Source organism: Galeopterus variegatus, unplaced genomic scaffold, assembly GCF_000696425.1.
Source record: "Galeopterus variegatus unplaced genomic scaffold, G_variegatus-3.0.2 Scaffold4761, whole genome shotgun sequence".
NCBI lineage: Eukaryota > Metazoa > Chordata > Mammalia > Dermoptera > Cynocephalidae > Galeopterus > Galeopterus variegatus.
The window spans coordinates 188,777-209,101 of record NW_007730872.1 but is presented as its reverse complement, the minus strand read 5'-3'; the positions used below and the strand labels follow the sequence as shown (position 1 = coordinate 209,101).

Here is a 20,325-nt window from a genome sequence, read left to right as displayed (position 1 = left end):
CACGGGGAAGTGACGTTCCTGTTTCCAAAGAATGGGACAGGCATTTAAAGTGGCACCAGAGAGCAAGGTCTGGCTGAGTCCTTTCCCTCTGTCTCCAAGATGCCAGGTAGGGAAGATGGGAAGAGGAAAAGAGTGACACTTGTATTGCAGGGACACGTGTCAGTTAAGGGTGGGAGATGGTGGGAGTCTTAAGGGAAAGTGGCTAAGATCTGGAGGAGCCTGACTTCTATGAATCTGTGCTTCCCATGCAGAACAGACAGACGCAGCTCTGGGTGCAGACGGGTGTGAGGGTGGGTGGAGTCAGGGCTGAGGGGAGAATGGCCTTGGGAAGAGGCAGCAGGGAGGCTCTGGAGGTTCTGGGTGTTGTGGGAACGACGGCATCAGCAGGTAGGGCACTCAGTGAGGGGGCCACAGTCCTGGGTGCACTTATCCAGTAATAGAGAAGACCAACCCAGCATTCCTGGGGGAGTGTCGCATGGAGACGTCGCGCAGGTCAGACAGCTCCTGGAGTTCTCCGGGTTACCGGCAGTGTCCTGCCTCTAACCTCCACCCAAGCCCCACTGCCCTGTCCCGAACCTCCACCCTCACCCCCAGTCTCCGGCACTCAGGATCCCCTACATAGGAGGGGCAGGCTGGCCCAGGGAGTGTCCTTTGGGTCTTTTCTATGGCCCGTTGGGAGGGATTGGGGTCAGTAGTCCAAAAGCTCCTCGCTCAGGAGGGACCCTGGGTCTCTGCGGAACTGGGGGCTGGGCTCCTGCAGACAGCTCTGGGGTTAACCTGTGATTCTCGCCTGTGTTGTGTCCTCACGCTGACAGGGCTGCTCAGCAGCAGGTGGGACGGGTAGGTGTGTGCGCTGTGCGCACCGTTGCGTGCCCCCTTCCGCGGGTGGTATCCGAGCATGCTCTGTGGAGTTTACACATGGCCCTGGCGTGTCCGGTGCTTCAGTGACCTGAGCTGCTATGTGCGTGGCCTTCGTCTGCTCAGTTGTTCTGGCCTGTTTGTGACTGCCCAGCGGGGTTTGGGCAAAGTGGGTAGAAATGTTTTGCTATATGAGATCTAGGCTAAGGTTGTCCCCTTCCCCTCTGTGACTCGTGTGGTGCTGGGGGTCGGGGCAGGGAGGGAGAAGGAGGAGCTTTAAGGGTCTAACCTAAAGCATTTGGGAAATGAGCCTGGAGCTCAGTCCTTGGAAGAAGGAGGGGGGCACTCGTGTGGTGCTGGGGGTCGGGGCAGGGAGGGAGAAGGAGGAGCTTTAAGGGTCTAACCTGAAGCATTTGGGAAATGAGCCTGGAGCTCAGTCCTTGGAAGAAGGAGGGGGGTGGGTAAGCTGGCCTGGGAGGGTTCTTGGAGGGAATGACCCTGGATAGTACAAAGACAGTGTTGGGGTTTCAGGTGCGCTCCCCTGGGGCCCCAGGTCCCCTGACTCTGAAGGAGGTGGAGGAGCTGGAGCAGCTGACCCAGCAGCTGATGCAGGACATGGAGCATCCTCAGAGGCAGAACGTGTCTGTCAACGGTGAGCCCACCGCCCACCCCACTGGGACACCTCTGCCTACATGACCGAGCTGGCCGGGCCTGTGGCTCCACTCCTCATTTCAACTGGCTGATCTCTTGCAAGCTCATGTCCTTCCTCCTATTTATTGCTGTCTTCTCTGGCCTTCCCAGAGTCCTGTGGCCGGTGCCATCAGCCCCTGGCCCGTGCGCAGCCTGCAGTCCGCGCACTGGGGCAGCTGTTCCACATCACCTGCTTCACCTGCCACCAGTGTGAGCAGCAGCTGCAGGGACAGCAGTTCTACAGCCTGGAGGGGGCACCGTACTGTGAGGGCTGCTACACCGTGAGTGGGGGTGGGGCTGAGGGGCTGGGCTGGGGACAGATGAGCCTTGGAAGCTGGTGGTTGGGTGTCCTTCCCTGTCAACCTCCTGCCGTCTCCTCAGGACACCCTAGAGAAGTGCAACACCTGTGGGCAGCCCATCACTGACCGCATGCTGAGGGCCACGGGCAAAGCCTACCACCCGCAGTGCTTCACCTGTGTGGTCTGCGCCTGCCCCCTGGAGGGCACCTCCTTCATTGTGGACCAGGCCAACCGGCCCCACTGCGTCCCTGACTACCACAAGTGAGAACGCTCCCACCCTGGCCCCAGGACAGCCCCAAATCCCTAGTCTTGCTTTCTGGCCCCGCGCCTTGTCTGTAGACAGCAGGGACCAATTCATTTGGCCTGGGTAGCAAGTCCTGCTCGTGGCTGGTCCCACCCACGCCTTGGCTTGTTGAACCTACTTTTGGGTGTGTATCCGGTGTTGAGAAGCATGTGCTGGAGTGACTTAATTTCAAACACAGGGTGGGATCTAAAAGTTCTTTTGGAGAGCAGCTGTTGGAACACCAGTCTCCAAGAAACACTCTTTACAAGGCAGGCACAATCCTGTAATGTCGTGAAAGGGTGGCCCTGGGAAAACTGCAGAATCCAACCCTCACCACTGATGTTGTCTTTGGGGTACACATTTTCAGGATTCATATCTCTCCACACTGCCCAGGGGTCAGGGCATGTGGGGGTGGGGTAGGCTAGGGTTGGGATATCAGATGGGAGCCGGAAGGGCGCCTCTGGGCGTGCTTTTGGCAGGAGCTGCAGTGGGGATGGGTGCAGGGGTGAGGATCTAGTGGGAGAGAAGACCATGACAGAGGTGTGTGGAGGACGGGGCTTTGGGAGGGTGAGCAGAGGCGTGAGGTTCCCCTTATTAAGGACCAGTCGTGGCAGCTCGGTGTCAGGCCTTTCTGGTGAGCTTCTTCCACCTAAAGATGTGGGACAAAGAAGTCCGGTGTCACCCTGCACTTTCATGGGGGATGAAAGCCCCGGAGCCCTGCGCTCGCTCACCCTGCCCGGGACTGCTCTCCCACCACAGGCAGTATGCGCCGAGGTGCTCCGTCTGCGCAGAGCCCATCATGCCTGAACCTGGCCGCGATGAGACTGTGCGAGTGGTCGCACTGGACAAGAACTTCCACATGAAGTGCTACAAGTGTGAGGTTGGTGGTCTCCTGGGGCTGGCTGTGGCCAGGAGGGGTGGGTCACGCTGCTTACTAGCCCAGAGGTGGGAAGCGCTAGCCTGCAGGAAATGGGGGCTGGGATTTTGAGGGTGGCCAGTGGCACCAGCTCAGAACCACCAAGCATTTGGCCTTCCTAGTTCCAGGATGGAGCCCTAGGATGGTGTGGAGGACCGGGGCCTTCTGGGCCAGCACCCCTCTCATCCTTCCTTCTCCCCAGGACTGTGGGAAGCCACTGTCGATTGAGGCAGATGATAATGGCTGCTTCCCCCTGGATGGTCACGTGCTTTGTCGGAAATGCCACACTGCTAGAACCCAGACCTGAGTGAGGACCTGCCTCCTTCCAGACTGCAAGGCCCTTCCCCATCACGGACCACCCGCACTGAGATCAATCTTCCACCTGCCCACCCAGCTCAGTTACTATTTGGATGTCCAGCCCCTCCTCCATTCCAAACCCCACCCTGGGGTTCCAAGGGCCCTGACCAGGGCACTAATAGCCCAGGGATGCGGAGTCCTGTCCCTGGGTTCTAGCCCTCGCCCGTCCTGCAGGGGTCGCCCACCTGGGGGGCACCAGTTTAGTGCTGCCGCTTTCACTGCTGTGCCGACGCCTTGGCTGGCCCCAAGCAGCCTTTGTATTCTGCTTGCTGAGACTGGGAGATACCCTGGCTGTCTGGGAGCCTGGGCTGACTGGTCTGGACATTCCCACCCTCCCCCATGTTGCCAGGTTATGGCTACAGCTGCAAATAAAAAAACCTTGTTTTCCAGAATTCTTAGGAGTTGACTCTTTTGTAGGTCTTGCTGCCTTCACAGGTGGGATGAAGGGATAAAAAGATCAGGGGTAAGGGTGAAAACTCAGTTCCTGTTTATTTACAAAAATATATATGTATATGTATGTATATATATTAAACCCTCCCCCAACTCCTTCCCACAATTACCTTTTTACTTCTTCCTTCTACCCCCACCTCCCTTTTTAAAATAAAGAGGCTCCAGGGTTCAGAGGCAGGTTCCTCTCGGGGGTGGGCAGGAGCAGCACCAGTAGCCTACATCCTGTAGGCTGAGGGAAGGGTACCATGAGTGACCACGGCCCCGTCCTTGCTCCCTGAGGAGAGGGTGGGGAAAGAGGAAGGCTCAGGGGGCGTCTCCCTCGGCCGCGGCTCAGTCCTTGAATCCCTGAATACTGCAAAGAATGCGCTTCTGGTGCCCGGGCATAGTGATTCCCATCTGCGTCAGGTCCCTGCGGGCAAGGAATGGGGCTCTGAGTCTGGGGACTCAAACCCCAGCAGCCCTCCCTTGCCCGGGCAGCCCCCGTGCCCTCACTCGGTGGTCAGCTCCAGCACACACTCCATGGTGTCCAGCCCGGCTGAGCGGAAGTGCAGGATGTAGCGCTTCATGCGGATGGACTCGAGCCACTCGGCAACGCTTCGGTATGGGATCCCATCAGAGCCACTCAGGCTGGGAAGGCGCAGAGTCACCCTGTGGGACACAGTCACGAGGGGTGCAGGGGCCGATCTGAGCATTTGCAGCAAGCACTTGGGCTGGCCCTCTGAGCACACAGACCATCTAGACTGGATTAGCCCGGCCATTGTCTGCAACCCCACTTCCTGGCCTTTTCCTGGTGTGCTCACAGCAGCGGCTGGGCTGACAGTCCCACTGATTGACAGACCTAGGGAAAGTGGCAACTCTGGGAGTCCCCAAGGGAAGTGGACCACCATCCGATCTCCTGCTGGAGGGGCTGCTCTGGGCATCTGGCTGGGGTCTGGTTGAGACATGAAAGTGCCCAGCTGAGAGGAGGCTTCAGGCAGGAGAACTGAGGCCCTGGCAGTCAGGCATGGTCCTGCCTTTTCCAGGGTGGCCGCTCAAGTTCTGGGAGCAGCCCCTGTTGCCACCTTCAACCTCGGCTGTTATTCTTGCACTCTCACACCCACAATACAATGAGTGTTCCTGTACTAAAGCCAGCCAGAGCCAAAAGCCATTAGCAAAGTAAATCTGCTAGGGGAAAAATATCCAACATTCCAGAAAGATTAGCAATGCAGTCTCCAGTGTACGAGGGAGTTGTGCTCCAAAAGATAGTTTCAAAAGTTGGAACTCAGAGCACATTTTCTCCCAGAAACAAGGTTATATATGGTGGTTTGATACAGAAGCTGGCATGGCAGGCCGGTTTACCCAATAAAGCACTGGAAGTACAGCTTTGCCCTTCTCCACCTTACGCCTTCTTGTCTGTTCGTTCTCCACGTTCTCACCATGTCCCTTCCTAGACAGTTTTTAAAAATTGGCCAATAGTTCTCTGTACTCAAGATAAAGTCCAGACTTCTCAGCAGGGTGGTCCGTTTGTGCTGACCCCTGCTGCCTCCCAGCTATAGGTTGCTGTCCTCTAACTGGATGTTGCCAACATCCTGCACTACCTGCAATCTGCCAGCCCTCAGCTTCCCTCCAGGCTGGCTGCGTGATTGTGGAGCCTTCCCAGATCCCTCAAGGCTGTCCCTGCCCTCCCCACCTGCTGTGGATTGAATGTCCCCCTCCAAACTCACTGAACCTTGAATTGTGCCCCCCAAGTTTTATGTATTAGAAAGTTACCCCCCACTGTGACTGTTGGGAGGGTGGGAAATCCTATTATGGTAATTGAAAGGTGAGGCCTTAAGGAGGTGATTTGACTGTAGGATCATGCCATGGTGAATGGATTAATAGTGGTGGTCAGGGCCGTTTTTCTGAGGGCTTTAAAAGGAGAGCCTGAGAGTCTCTCTATCTCTGCTCCACCATTTTCTGCCATGTGAGCCCCCTGCATTGCTGTAAAGCCACCACCAAAGAAGACCCTCACCAGATGTGTTCTCTGGACTTTGGACTTCTCAGTCTCTGAAACTGTAAGCAATAAATTTCATTTTCTTTATAAATCACCCAGTTTCAGGTACTTATGTTATAAGCAACAGAAACGGACTAATACACCACTTCAACCCAGGTGCCCAAGCTCACTAGAACAGGTACCAGGCCATGAGTGCTGCTGTATCTCTAATGTCCAGTTAAGAGCTTGCACCAGCAGGCAGTCCAAAATTTGTTGAATGAATGAGCCTTTCCTTGACATGAAGGAATGTTTCCATGAGGAAAGGGATGTATCTCAAGTGCCATGCTGGGTCACAGAAACTCCCAGAAAAGATGTGACTCTGGGCCTAGCATAAGGCAGTGAGACAGGCTAGGAAGTCTCCAGGGAGGGTCCCAGGTGAGGCAGCCTGAGAAGGGAAAGGATGGGGACCCAGCCCAGGTGGAGTTAGGGAATCAGGGCCTGGCTGCAAATGTGTGTAATCTAGAGCTGACCTCTCTAAGTGGCACCTTTCAGAATTCTTAGTGTGTATTCCCTCTCAGTGTGTCTGCTTCTTATCTTCTATTGGACTAGGGCTCTGCAGGGTGGGTCTGCACCACTTCCATGAGGGCAGACCTTCTCTGAGGGTTTGGACTGTGATCCTGCCTCACACGCTGGCCTCTGCAGAGCTCCCAGGCCCAGCACGTGGTGCACGTGGCTGAATGCCCATTTCCATTCTCCCAGACCTTGAATTCCCTGGTCTTCCTCCCGCACAGTTACCTGGGGTCAAAGTTGGCAATAGTCCTCAGGGAGTGGGGATTGGCAAGCAGTTGCTCCAGATGTGCCTGCAGCTTGTGGAAGTGGGGCCGGCGGGCACGGTCGTAAACCCAGCAGCTCTTCATGAGCTCATACAGAGGGGCTGGGCAGTCCACAGGAGGGGGCAGCCGGTACCCATCCTCAATGCTCTTCATGACCTGTAGTGGGGAGAGGGAGGCATGCCCTAGGCTAGGCAGCTGACCTGTGCTCAGACAGGATCATTGCAATGGAGCCTCTCAGCAACCCTGACAGGGTGGGAGAGGTAAGGAGCACAGGGCATGAGGTGAAGGGATAGAGGAGACGCGAGTGCAGAAAGATGGAGGGTCAGGAAAAAATAAGGATATTTGCAGGAATAGGCCATGGGAGGATTTTGGGAGGAGATAAGAGGTGTGAGTTAGGGATGACATGAGAGGAATATTCTGGGCTCACCTCCTGATTGCTCATCTCCCCATAGGGCTTGTCCCCAAAGCTCAGAACCTCCCACATCACAATCCCAAAGCTCCACACATCGCTGGCTGTTGTGAAGATCCGATGGGCAATGGCTTCAGGGGCTGTCCAGCGGATGGGAATCTTTCCTCCCTGAGAAAGCATGTGGGACAGGGATGGAAAGGCATCATGCCCACATGAGCATGAATCCCGGTGTCCGTACATGTGTGACCATGAATGGCATGCAGTGGTGCACATGAATATGAATGCCGTGCATACAGGACTCTCACCTGGGTTTCGTAGGTGCCATCAAAGTTGTCCAGGAGGCGGGTCAGGCCAAAGTCAGACACCTTGCAGCTAAGGTTCTGACTCACCAAGATGTTCCTAGCGGCCAGGTCCCGGTGGACATAATTGTGGTCACTGAGGTAGTTCATGCCAGATGCTATGCCCTGCAGCATGGCCACAAGCTGCCCGGGGACCAGCTGGTCCTCCCGCTCCTGCAGCAGGGTGAGTGTGCAAGTCAGGGGATGGGCAGGTCTCCTTCTCCCAATGTGTAGGGCTCCCTGGCACATCCCCCTCCCCAGCGGGTCCTCTGCCCTCCTCACCCTCAGGAAGGCATCCAGGGCTCCGTTCTCCATAAATTCCGTGATGATCATGATGGGCTTTCCTGAGACAGAGAGTGCAGCCATCATACCAGGCACTGGGCTTCCTGCCCTTGGCAGCACATCCTTCCTCCACTCACAGTGGTCTCACCGCTCCTTCCCGCACCACCCCTGGGTCTCGTGGAGACCACTCCTCATACTCTTTGTGACAACGCCTTCCAGATGCAGAATGTGCGGGTGGTTGAACTGGCCCATGATTGTTGCCTCTCGAAGGAAGTTCCACCACTGGCCATCGGGGGATGTGTCTTTCAAGGTCTTTATGGCCACAGTCTTGCAGTCCTGGCTGGGGAGCCTCAGGGTCCCTCGATACACTTCCCCAAACTCTCCTGCATTTAAAGAAAACAGAGTCATGGCCCTCTGCACTGTCAAACTCCCCTGAGGACAAGAGCAACTTTCTCAGGCCCCCCGGCCCCTATTCTTCTCTGGAGGATCAGAAGCATGGAGTGCCCTTCCTGGCACAGGGCGTGGGTTGCCCTTCCTGGGGAAGGGGCAGATTCTGGAACTGGAATGAAGCACTGTCACCTGGCCCCACTGTCTTTCAGTTCTGGCTTACAGTAGGTGCTCAGTAAATGCTGGGTGAGTGAGCCCTATGCAGCAGGACTGAGGTGTGCTCATGATGGGCAGGCAATCCAGCACCAGTGCCCAAGTGACAGGGAGGCTGATATTGCCACCTCTCTTCCGTGAGCTCCTTCAGTCACAACTTGGCGACATAATTTGCAAGGACACTGCCAAGCTTTGTTCTCTGCTCAGATCCATTTCCTCTGGTGACTCAAGGGATCAGGGAAGTCCAAGGACACTGGGCCTCTGATGGGGTGGGATGCCGGGCAAGGGAGGCTCTGAGTCTCTCTCCCATTTGTTAACAATCTGAGAACAGCCTGAGCCTCAGCACAGCAACACCTCTAGGGACAAAGATGATGTGTTTATCACTCCTAATCAGAAATTCCAAGACCATAGAAGCAACGTGTGTAGGAGGCAGGGGCTGCTCCAGCACACCTGATAAGGGGGTTTTAACCTGAACACAGCAGTTCAAAGAGGACACAGGGCTGAGTGGAGAGTGAGCTCATCTGGGAACTCTTGGGCCAGAGGAGAGGTCAGCCAGGCTCCCCAGGAAAGGGCCGGAAGGAAGGGTCCTGCTGGTGGCTCTATGCTGCCACACAGAGGGGACTGGCCATGGTGCACAGCAGGACTCACCTTCACCTATGACCGTGTCCACGATCAGCCATGCTGGATCGAGCTCCTGGGTGAAGTCCAGGGCTCCCTGTGCCGGGTCCTCATATGCCTGGAGGTCCACGTAGGGCTTCAGCCACAGTTTGTCCTCTGGGGGGAACAGGGAAGGCTCAGCCACAGAAGTTCCAACTTCAGTGCTCAGGACTATTGTGGGGGTAGGGTGAAGAGGACAGCAGATGCCACATTTCTCCATACTTCCCTGTTCCCTGAGGCGACTCCTGTTTTGGCTGAAGTGGGAGAAAGTCTCTATCCACAGCCACTAAACCTCCATGCCACAGCCTTTCTTCTTGCCTGCGCTCCAAGCTCCTCTGTCCTCACTCCCCGGGGTCTGAAGGGCATGTCACTGCCATGGTTACCCAATCCTCCCATCCTTTGCCTGTCCTCCTCACCCCTGCTCCCCACGCTGCTCCTATCAGTAACACCTCGTTCACATGCCCAACAAAGCCTCCCTTCCATCCCAGTTACTTGGAGGAACCACTGACTCCTCCATTCACGGGACACCTAATGAGGTGACAGACAGGAAACACACATGCCTCAGAGGAGTCCAATCCCCCTCCTGTCCAGCCTCGGCCCACAGACCCAGTCACCAGGAGGGAGAAGGCTGCCCAGAGCCCAGGGTGATGGCACACGGCACCAACAGCTAACACATAATTGCTTCAGAGCCATTGGGGGCTATCAGTGCAAAGTTAATTAACCAAACTTAATTAGGTAGCAAAACACAGGATCCCAAGGGACAATAAACCTCACTTGTGCCCCCCGAGTTGGCCTAGCAAATGTAGGTTGCTTGGTCCCTTCCCAGTGATGCCTCCTAACACACACCCCCCCTACACACAAGCACACACAGGTGCTGATGGCTCACCTCGGTCCACGTCGGTGACACGATCGCGCTGCCTCTGCTGCCGCTGGTGCCGAGCTCTCCTGTGGGAGTTGGGGTCCAGCTTCCTCAGGGTCCCAGCATCTCCTGAGGGGCCCAATAGGCCCTGGCTGAGTTTCCCCAGAAATGAGGGGGTGGGAGTGCAGGATGGGAGTGGGGCCCACTTGAGCTTTGGTACCAGGGGATGGGAGGGTGGTCAGGGTACAGCCAAGGGCTTCTGACAAGGCAGAGGGACCCAGGATGGGTGGATGGGGAAGGGGCAGAAGCCAGCACCTCGAACGGAAGATAAGAATCCCGAGCAGCAGAGCGACACCAAGCAGCAGCCCAAAGATGATGGCCACAACCTCTCCTCCAGTTGGGCCCCTGGAAACTGTAAGCACATGGGGTGAGGACGGTTGGGGGCACTCACAGTCCCCAGGGATGATGGGGGAACACCTGGTTAGGCCTCTCAGTGGGAATCAGGTATGCATTTGTCCCCTAGACCAGGGAGCTGGGTACAGAACACATGACCTACCTGGTGGGCTGGTCCGAAACTCATGGTCAGGGGAGAAAGGGCCAGGGCCCAGTGGGGTCAGCATTCGAACTCTGACAATGTACGTGGTGTCTGGCTGCAGCTCTGTTAGCAAGACCCTGGGCTCTAGAACCATCTGGTGCCGTTCTTCATCCTGTGGGTGTGGCTTGTGTTACCTGGGCCATGCTGGGCCAGGCCCGGGAGGATGTGACGGACAACTGTGGGAGCACGTGGGGAGGGGCTGGCTAGGAGATGGCAAGGACAAGGTTCTGTGTAGACTTTTGTCCTGAGAAAGTCATATAGTTTACTTTGGGTGGATTCCTCCCACCCAGTGCCCCAGGCTGGGAATGTTGGGTGTGACCAGGCACAGACACCAGAGACCATCCCCCAGTGGCATCCTGACCTGGTTCAGCACGTGTAGCTCGTAGCTCAGGTTACCCCCCGGACTGCGAGGCCGGGCCCCCGCCCAGGTCAGCTCCAGCTGCCTTGGCTCTTTCTTCACCAGCCTCAGAGACAGGCCTGAGAGTGACTCTGGGAGTCCAGGACAGAATTGGATTTGGAAGGAAAGAGGAAACAACTTAAATAGCCTGTCACCTGCATCCTGCCCATCAGTTTGTCCCTGTGGTCCTATGCCCTTCGTTTCCTCCAGGCCCGGCCCAACCCCTCCTGGATCCTTCACCTGCATGCCCCATGCTGATGCTGAGTGAGGCACTGGTGTGGCTGGGGCTGCCCAGCTCCGACACTCCGTTTTGGGCTTCGACGTTGAAGGTGTAGTTGGCATAGGGCTCAAGACCATCGACACTCACAGTAGGCTTGGTGAGTCCCCCCGGCCCTGGAGAGAAGTGCACACCTGCCCCGCAGGGCTGGCAGGGTCCCCCATCCTGCGCTGTGCCCCGACACTGGGAACACCCCACACTGTATCTGATGTCCTGGCGTCCCCCCGTATCTGCTGGGGGTTCCCAACGCAGGGAGAGCTGGGTCCCCAACATAGAGAAACTCAGGTTTCGGGGGACCGAGGGGGGACCTGTGGGAGAAGAGGAACTGTCGGTAGGAGCCAGCTTCACTCTCATCCAAGCTGTGGGACCCCACCTTGACCCCCACTCCAATTCCTGAAGTCTTCATGGGAAGATTTGACTCCTCCTTCTGCATTCTTCCAGGGAGAGCAGGGGCCAGGCAGGGACTATAAGTACCTGACACCCTGGATAGTCTCCAATATCTGATAAGCTCTGGAAAATGCTGACCCTAACAAGGGCTCAGCAAAGGTCCAGCACCTCCTCTAGATGGCCAGGCCCTACTCCTGAACTCACGTGTGCATGCCACCTGGGGGCCCTCCCCGGGGGCTCTGTAATGGCCGCTTTCACAGGTGCAGATGGTGGCCCCCTCTGACTCCGCTGTGCTGTGTTGCGGACACTTGAGACAATGGGGTGTGTCCATGTCAGTCCGGTAGGAACCACTAGGGCAGGCTGGAGACACAATGTCACAAAACCATGGTTTTCCAGTGTTCTTAAGGGCAGAACCACCCCCTCTCCCTCCTTGTCCCATCAGTTCGCTTGTACTGGAAACACCTCTGCATGTGTCCCCAGGGCTCTCAAGCACTCAGATTAAAAATCGCTTCCTTGCCTGCCTTGGCACCCCCGACTCTCCCAAATGGGCTCTGCAGGTTCTCCCTGCCTCCTTCCTTACCGACACATCCCTCACTGCCACCGCCGCCACCTTCCTCGTAGCCTGGCTCGCAGTGGCACCGTCCCACGGGCACCAGCCATTCGCCGTCAGGGCTGCAGTGCATGCGGGGTGCACCCGAGGGCCCGGGGCCGGCCTGCGCATGGGGCAAGCAGGTCCCTGCCACTTCCGCCAGCCCGCCGAGCTCGGGGAGAGTGTCGGGGAATCGGGCCAAGCCGTGCATGACCTCAGGACAGCGCTGGTAGAACACCCGCACGGACACCAGGGCCACGCAGGCACCCGGGTTGTGGAAAGCGAGGTAGAGGCCGCGGCGGGTCAGGAGGCCCAGGGAACAGTGCTCCACGTTCAGCTTCATGGAGCCCGATGCAAGGTCGCGGATGGTGAAACTCTGGTCTGCGGCCACCGTGGTTACCTGGGAGGGGGGTGGGGAGAAGAGGGGAGCGATGGAAAAGTCGTGCTTCACCCCCACACAACAGACACAACTCTTTGCTCAAGACTTTAGCAGTTAAACAACCATGAACGAGAGCTTACTATGTGTGAGGTTCAGGGCTAAGCATTGTACGTGCATTATGCTATTTAGTCGATGCAATAATACTCCAAGGTAGGATGGCTTTTCATTCCCATTTGACAGATGAGGAAACTAAGGCTAAGAGACTTTAAAGACCTTGTAGAAGATCACACAGCTACTACCTGAGGGGGCTAGGGTTCGAATGCAGGCAGTAGGACTCTCCAGTCTACAAAATTTCCAGTATTTGGAGGTGCTTCCAACCCCAGTGCCAGTGAGGGGAGGTTACAGTGTTGGGAAGAAATGAGAGCACATCCTACATTAATATGTTCCTTACTCTTTTGCATTCTAGTATGTTTTCCTGAGTAGGAAAGAAAGGGATGGTGTTAGAGGGAACTAGCCTGCAGGGCACTGTCTACACAACTCCAGCTGCACTCATGGGGGCGTGTTGTACATAAGCTTCACAGGTACTGACAGAAACAGCCTAAATACCTCTGCTATCTTCCCCTCCTCCACTTCGGCATCCTGTTATCTCAACGGATGCTTGTAAAAGCCTTTAAAACAGATAAGGCTGGCCCGGTTATTACCACTACTCTGTAACAAGGAAGCCAAAACTTGGAGAGGTTAAAAACGCCCCCAAAGTTGGGGCACAGCAGAAAAGGTCCAGCCCCTCCAATTTCTAGTCCCTCACTCTTTCCATTATTCTCCACCTGCACTCTCTGCTTGTCTCTGCCACCTTCTTCTCTTTTCCGTCTTAGAGGAGCAGGGTCAGGGGCCAGGCAGCAATCACCATTGGGACGGAGATGGTCTTGGGGAGGGTGCGGGAGGGTGGTGGTCACAGCACCTTTTGGAACAAGGGCCGTCGGAGCTGAATGCCCACGTCCTGGTCACTCTCCATGTACAGAAGGTTGAAGGTCTCCTTGCAACCTAGAGGCCTGGCTCCCCCGGGGAAACTCTTGCAGTCCCGCACAGTGAACTGCAGCTCCACGTGGACTCGTGAAGCCTCCTTTCCCCGGTAGATCCAGTTGGAGCGAAGCCAGTGGTCGGTGTCTCTGCCTTCCTGCACTGGGCAGTCCTGGTACATGTACAGCGGGGTCCCGTTCAGCATCTGCTGCACCTCACTCCACTGCGAAAAGAGAGAGTCATGGAGCATCACACGGCTCCCCAAACCCTCCCGTTTTAGAGCTGATGGAGGGAAGGGTGGTGTTAAGGCCCCTCGGGTCGAGCTACTTGTCCTCCCTCTCCCCACCCCTAGGCTCCAGAATAGCAGGTTAAGTGTTTAGAGTTGGGGATTTATTTGAATATAGGATGGGCAAGATAAGAGCCCTTTAACATCCCTAGTCAGTGCTGGTCCCTTCACTTAACTGACTCCAACTATAAGAATGTGAGCACCGATTTCTACATACTGCATCAGAGGAGCTGTCAGGTACCCAGAGGCAAAGCTCATTCACAAAACCCTTCTACCTACTTGTTCAAGGAGGTGACTTATTTCATGTTGTTCTTTTTGGTGGTTGGTTGGTACAGGGATCAAGCCCTGGACCTTGGTGTTATCAGTCCCATGCTCTAAACAACTGAGTGAACTGGCCAGCTGCTTAATTTTAAAATATTAAAGCCTCTAAGGTTTGGAGGGCACAAACAAGCACAGAACTGTCTCTGTAGGAAACCCTCACCCTCACCAATATTCCTTCCAGTTATACCCAATATCAAAATCAACAATTGACAGAGTCGGCTAGGTTCCCAGACACTATCTAATCCACCCTCCTTAACTTCTTTTACATTAAAATAATTTTTTAAACTTAGTACTAATATATAATAGTAATATATTAACATTAGCACTAATATAGTGCTTGCCATGGGTCAGTCACTGTTCTAAGCACTTTCCATGAGGAAACTGAGGCACAGCAAGGTTTAGTAACTTGCCCAAAGTACTCAGCTATGTAGAGGCAAAGCTGGGACGTGAGCCCAGGTACTGCAGACCCCGCAGGTTATGCGCTCAGTCATTATGCCTCTGCTTGCTTATTATAAAAAGTCAAAGAATAAGGACTTACATACAATAAAAAGTTAACCACCCCCGCCCCTTCTACTTCTGGTCAAAACATAACTTCTCACCACTTAGACTGACATTTTTTTGAGGAGGTTGTGTGTGTGTTTCTCTTTTGTTCCTTCCACCCTCGTGCCCAGAGGCAGCCACTCTGAACAATTTGGAGTAAAACTTTCCAGGCCATTTTCAATGCCTCCAGAGAAATGTTTGAACGTTTCTGTTTCATTTTTTAGCATAAATGAGATCATACAAGTGTCATTCTGTAAACTACTTTCTGTTTTAACAAATAATAAGCCTTTGAAACATGTCCACACTCTTTTTACCTATCCATAAGTAGTATTTCATTGCAAGGATGTACTATAATGTATTTAATCATTCACTGATCCTTGGACATTTAGATAGCTTCTAGTTTTGTTTTGTTTTTAAAGAAAACATTTAAAGAATACTGCTGTATTATGTAAACATGTTCAGATTTATGTAAGATTTCTATAGAAGGGTAGGCGTGCTGCAAATTTTAGATGATACTACCAAGTTGTCCTTCACCTTTATACTTCCACCAGCAATGCAGGAGGGCTCATTTTCTAATAATCTCATCAACCCTGGATATTAACGATCTTTTTACTTTTTGCCAATCCTATGGTCAAAACACAGCTTTCACCATTTAAATTTGCATTTCTTTTAGGAGGAGATTGTGTGTGTTTCTCTTTTGTTCACTGACTATTTGCATTTTTATGGAATTATCTGTTCATAATCTTGGAGCTCATTTTATTGCTTTCTTTTGGATGTGGATGAGCTTTATTAAAAAACGTGTTATAGACAGTAGTCATTTGCTCGACATGTAGATTTCAAATACTCTCTCCCTGTCTGCCATGGCACTTAACTTTGTTAATGGTGTCTTTGATGTGGACGCATTTGAAACTTTTACATAATAACATCTATAATCTTCCCCTATATGATTTTTGGGTTGTGTATTTTGCTTGGGAAACCCGTCCATCTCAAGATTATAAAGATCTTCTAGATTTTTTTCCAAAATTTCTGTAGGTTTGCTTTGTAGGTTTAGATTTTCATCTCTATTAAAAAATCTTTTATTTTTTGTGTGTATAGTGTGAAGTGTAGCTTTATCGTTTTTTTTTCTTTTTTTCATTTCGGACATTCAATTGTCAATTTATTGGCTAGTCAATACTATCCACATTGATTTGGATTCTAATGTTATCACATACTAAAATCTCATGAATATGGTTTGTTTTTGGACTTTCTATTCTGTTCCATTGACTTGAGTATTTTCGTGCAGTGACACGTTTTACTTATAGTTGATGTTCTGATGATATCTGCTGGTAGGACAAATCTCCCATTTCATTCTTCTTCAGAAAACATTCCCAATCATTCTTAAATATTTTCTCTGCTAGGTGAACCTGAGAAAGAAGCCTTTAAATTTTATAAAACATTGTATTGATATTTTAGGTTGCAACCCCATACTTTGAGAGAGAAGTGCCTGATGCCCTCAGAAAGTTCACTTTCCCCAAGTTTTTATTCCACTGTAATGTAGGGGCTCTCACCTCTACTCTTAGCTCTGGGAAAAAGCATCAGTAATTAAGAACTTGGGGTGGGATGAAATGTTAGCTGCTGTGAGGCACATATTTCTGCATTATGTTAGGGAGTTCAAAGATCCGGCAAGGGGTATGTGAAAGGCAATGAACTTGGAATCAAAGGGGCATCTGGAGTCTGCTCCTAGGAGGAAGCTGTGCTGGGAAGCCCAACCGGAAGGCACAGGGTGGGGGCCAGGTGGACAGGCTGGTGGGTGGTTAACGTGCAGCTCATTAGCCAGATTGCCAGGCTGCAGCTGGAGCCAGGAGCAGATGTTCCCAGCTGTAATGCGCCTCTCCCAGTTCCAGCAGTGACAGATGAGGGAGAACCAGCTGCCCAGGATCAACAAGAAGGATCCTTTCACTTATCACTCAGGCTCTGCTGGCTGCTGCCTGAGTGCATTCTGAGGAGCCCGAATCTGAATGTGTGCGTGTGTGTGCATGTGTTCTGAAAAAGGAGGAGAAGAGGGCAAGGTAGAGAGTGGGATCGTGTGACTGCTGGCTTTCTTTTTGCCCTCCTAGGACAAGGTTATTTCTCCTGAGCTGAGAAAGAGGCCTTGCTTTCACTCCAACCCAATTAGGGAAGAGTTATTTGTGTGGCAGTAGCAGAGGCACAAGGCAGGCGAAGGCCCGTGGGAGCCAGCAGATGGACCTGCAGCCATCATTGTGGGGTGATTAGCTGGTTTATGAGATAAGGCGCCTATTAGGGCTGGCCTAATCCAGGATTTTCTAAACAGCCCCTCCTGGAGGATACATTATGGTTTAGTCTATTAATTCTAATTACAGGGCACTCTGTGGGAGAGCAGAGAATGGAGCCAGGACCCTAGGACCCAGAGGGAAACCAAGCCGGTAACCCTAACCCAGAAACAAGAGGCAGGACTGAAGTTTGAAAAACTGAAGTAAGGAAGGAAGCACCAAGAGAATGGGGTCCAGGACCGGGGTCCTTGAGGCTCCAGCAACTGAGGCAGGATCCTGTGGTTCTGTGGCCAGCTCTGCTGGGGTGCTGTGATATTGTGACATATGTATTTGGTTTTGGTCCCTGTTTCCTGGTATATTCCTAAAACCCTTGGCATCTCCAAAGTGATAAGTGCCTTTTTTTATGTTAATGAGTTGACTGAAGGTTGGGGGTTCCCGAATAGCCGCAGGATGGGGGGCTGGTTTCTAGGGGAACCAGTCATGTGATTAGAAAGTTGGGACTTTCAGCCATCCTGAGGGAAGAGGGGTTGAAGGTTAAGTTGATCACCAATGGCCAACGATTTGATCAATCACACCTGTGTCCTGAAGCCTCCATAAAAACCTAAAAGGACTGAGTTCCGGGAGCTTCTGAATAGCTGATCCCATGGAGGTGACTAGAAGGGGGAGCACTCAGACAGGGCATGGAAGCTGTGCACCCCTCCCACACCTTGCCCTATGCTCTCTTCCATGTGGCTGTCCATTGTAATATCCTTTATGATAAACCAGTAAACATAAGTATTTCCCCAAGTGCTGTGATCCGTCCTACCAAAGTAATCAAACGTAAGGACAGGGTTGTGGAAACCCCCATTGATAGCTGATCAGATAGAAGTATTGGTGACAACGTATTACTAACTGGCTTCTGAGTGTGTGTGGTAAGGGGCAGTCTCGTGGAGCTGAGCCCTCAGTCTAGGGGATCTGACACTGTCTCCAGGGAAATATTGTCAGGGTTGAATTGAATTAGAGGACACTCAGCCAGTGTCTGCTAAAGAATCCAGCAGAGAATTGGTTGCTAATGAGGAGAAGCCCCCCCACATTTTGGTGACTAGAGGTCACAGAAGTGATTCGTGTTGTGAGTGTAGTAGGAAGAAACTGAGTTTGGTTTCTCCGACATCATCAGAGGTTCTCTCTGGGACTCACTTCACAACCTACTGCTGCTCACGGGATCTTAGAACATTTGAGGAAAGAGGGGACTTGGAGCAGGCTCTTTCACCCTCCAACAGCTGGAATGCACAGTGGGTTGATGGAGAAGGTGCCAGGGGCTTGGGGAACTCTAGGGGAGCAGCGTTTAACGTGGGGGAAATCAAAGACCCTTTGAAGAATCTGATGAAAGCTTAGGCTCTCTTCTTCAGAAAAAAATGTCCACATACATATACACAATTTAGAGTACACTTTTAGGTATCGACCCCCTGAAACCTACCCATGCAACTCCATTGGGATGAATGGATCTCAGACTGAGGATGCTTTTCTGGTGTTTCTGTCCCTCCCCAAGCAATGCTCTTGTCTCAGCCTTCAACCATCTCCTCTTCCTACCTAGGGGAGGTGGGTACATCTCCCCCTCCAGTCCTCACAAGTATTCACCCCTCCCTCACTGGGGCAGGGAGGGGGAGGAGCCCGGCCATTGAGGCCTTCCCCACGGGTGAGTCTGACCCCCCCACGTCCCATTCAGGAGGCTGACTCAGCCTCCCCTCCCCCTCCCTGAGGAGACACTTCCAGTTTTTCCTGCTCTTTTCTCTGTTCCTCCACCCACCTCTCCGCCCCATTTCCCACTGGCCTTCAGCCCTGAGCCTTCCCAGACCCTTCCCTTCCCTGACACTTACCCCATCCTCTGGGGGATCCAGCAGCCAGCCCAACTCTCCCTGTGCCTTGCTTGTGTCCATCAGGGTGACTGAAGGTGGAGAGAGAAGGAGCCTGTCACCTCTGGGGGTGGAGGTGCCCATGCAACCCACATCCTCATTCTGGGGCTCCAGCCCCGGGCTTTAACATCTTGTTCCTAACAGCTGTGACTTCCTGAGGCTTAGGGGAGGAAAAGCGCCCAGGAATGAGTGGAGAGCTCCTTCCTTCCAAGTGTGAAGGGAGAAAGGCAGAGCGGGCCAAGGGTTGGAGTGCTGAATCTTTGACCAAAGTCAATGCAGGAAGCATGAGAGGCAGCCCCACAAGACTAGCACCCTTAAAGTCACCGGGGCTGGGGTGGCCTGGGGCACCCATCAGCTGCAGAATTGGAATAAGTGGGTGGGCAGGAGGAGCTCAGACCCTGCCGGTGCTGAGTGGGCTGGGTGCAGATAGGGGACTTCAAAAGACGGTTCCTGGTTGGGGAGGCTCAACTCTACTGTCACCAGCCTGCTCTGGCTTGTGACTGGGGCTCTAACCTGGGATACAAGGCACAGTTTCGAGTCCACCAAGTGGGGGCAGTAGGGCCAGGGAGGGTTTGCAAGCCTTCACCTGTAAAGGTTGACCCCTACATCTGGGAACCCCTGTAGCAATCCCTTCCCCCAGTGGCGGGTCCCTTTGTCGCCTGGCCTGGGTTGGCAGAAAGCGGCTTCCCACCTCGACCTCAGAGGGCTCAGATCTCTGGGTTGGGCACCTGAGGCTGGGACCTGTAGCAATCCCTTCCCCCAGTGGCGGGTCCCTTTGTCGCCTGGCCTGGGTTGGCAGAAAGTGGCTTCCCACCTCGACCTCAGAGGGCTCAGATCTCTGGGTTGGGCACCTGAGGCTGGGACTGCCTGGGAATGAAGGGTCCCACGATGCTGGGGTTGGGCTGCACACGCTGCGTGCTGGCAGTGGTCAGCAGCTCATTCACTGGCCACCCCCAGGCGCAAACTGCAGGCCAGCGGGGGCGGGGGTGACTGATCCGGGACAGCAGCGGTCTGGGGTTAAAGACCAAAGATTGGCCTGGCCGGTCGATAGCCCGGCGGGCGACCGGGGGCAAACCAAGGGAGCTGGAGAGGGGCGCGGGGAGCAGGGCCTCCTCCGGAATGCCTGCTCCTGCAGGAGGGAGCCGGCCGGGCCCAGGAGGGGGTGGGAGCCGCGAGGGCGGGGGTCGGTACCTTCCTTGGCGCGCGCCCCCGGGGGCAGCGGGGCGCAGAGCAGCAGCAGCAGCCCGAGCCCCAGGGGCCAGCGCCGCTCCATGGCGCCGGGCCGGGACCTGGGACCGCGGCCCCGACGGCAGGGCCAGGTCGCGAGGGACTGGGCGAGCCAGGCAGGCAGGACGGGGGCGGGGGGCGGGGCCAGCGCCGGGGGCGGAGCCCCGGTCTCACCTGGTTCACCTTCTTAAAGGGACAGGAGGGTAGGAAGGAAACCTGCTGGACGGGTAATTAACGTCCCAAACCGGAGGCGTCTTGATCGGAATGAGGCTGCGGGCGCCGCCTAGTGGGTGGGATTAGGAATTGACTAACCCTTTCCTGATTCTAATCCTAAACCCAACCCAGGCTTGATCCAGCCTTTAACCT

The 20,325-nt window shown here is 54.1% G+C and overlaps 2 protein-coding genes across 2 annotated transcripts in view; one reads left to right on the top strand and one right to left on the bottom strand.

The window, feature by feature from the left end:
* The window catches only part of ZYX (zyxin), a 10,381-nt gene extending 6,586 nt beyond the window's left edge, over window positions 1-3,795 (top strand). The window contains exons 7-11 of the mRNA XM_008588282.1: window positions 1,390-1,510; window positions 1,660-1,829; window positions 1,930-2,108; window positions 2,890-3,010; window positions 3,249-3,795. Of these exons, the coding sequence (XP_008586504.1) occupies window positions 1,390-1,510; window positions 1,660-1,829; window positions 1,930-2,108; window positions 2,890-3,010; window positions 3,249-3,353 (696 nt within the window). The 3' untranslated portion in view covers window positions 3,354-3,795. The remainder of the gene's footprint in view (window positions 1-1,389; window positions 1,511-1,659; window positions 1,830-1,929; window positions 2,109-2,889; window positions 3,011-3,248) is intronic.
* A 72-nt stretch (window positions 3,796-3,867) lies between these two features.
* EPHA1 (EPH receptor A1) lies at window positions 3,868-20,086 on the bottom strand. Its single transcript, XM_008588280.1, has 18 exons — window positions 19,924-20,086; window positions 18,697-18,764; window positions 13,365-13,646; window positions 12,019-12,427; window positions 11,643-11,798; window positions 11,015-11,359; window positions 10,739-10,866; window positions 10,339-10,489; window positions 10,098-10,194; window positions 9,810-9,868; window positions 8,915-9,040; window positions 7,864-8,049; window positions 7,667-7,728; window positions 7,352-7,558; window positions 7,065-7,214; window positions 6,600-6,793; window positions 4,346-4,501; window positions 3,868-4,262 (listed from the first exon to the last, which is right to left on the bottom strand). The coding sequence occupies exons 1-18, from the start codon at window positions 20,003-20,005 to the stop codon at window positions 4,184-4,186; spliced, it is 2,937 nt and encodes a 978-aa protein (XP_008586502.1). The 5' UTR covers window positions 20,006-20,086; the 3' UTR covers window positions 3,868-4,183.
* Window positions 20,087-20,325: the final 239 nt, after the last annotated feature.

Excerpts from the sequence above, each read along its gene's own strand:
- EPHA1 (XM_008588280.1), bottom strand. The coding sequence starts at position 20,005 with ATGGAGCGGCGCTGGCCCCTGGGGCTCGGGCTGCTGCTGCTGCTCTGC. Across the intron at positions 9,869-10,097 it reads ATTCTTATCTTCCGTTCGAG|GAGAGCTCGGCACCAGCGGC; the intron begins GTGCTGGCTTCT and ends CAACTCCCACAG. Across the intron at positions 6,794-7,064 it reads GGGAGATGAGCAATCAGGAG|GTCATGAAGAGCATTGAGGA; the intron begins GTGAGCCCAGAA and ends TCCCCACTACAG.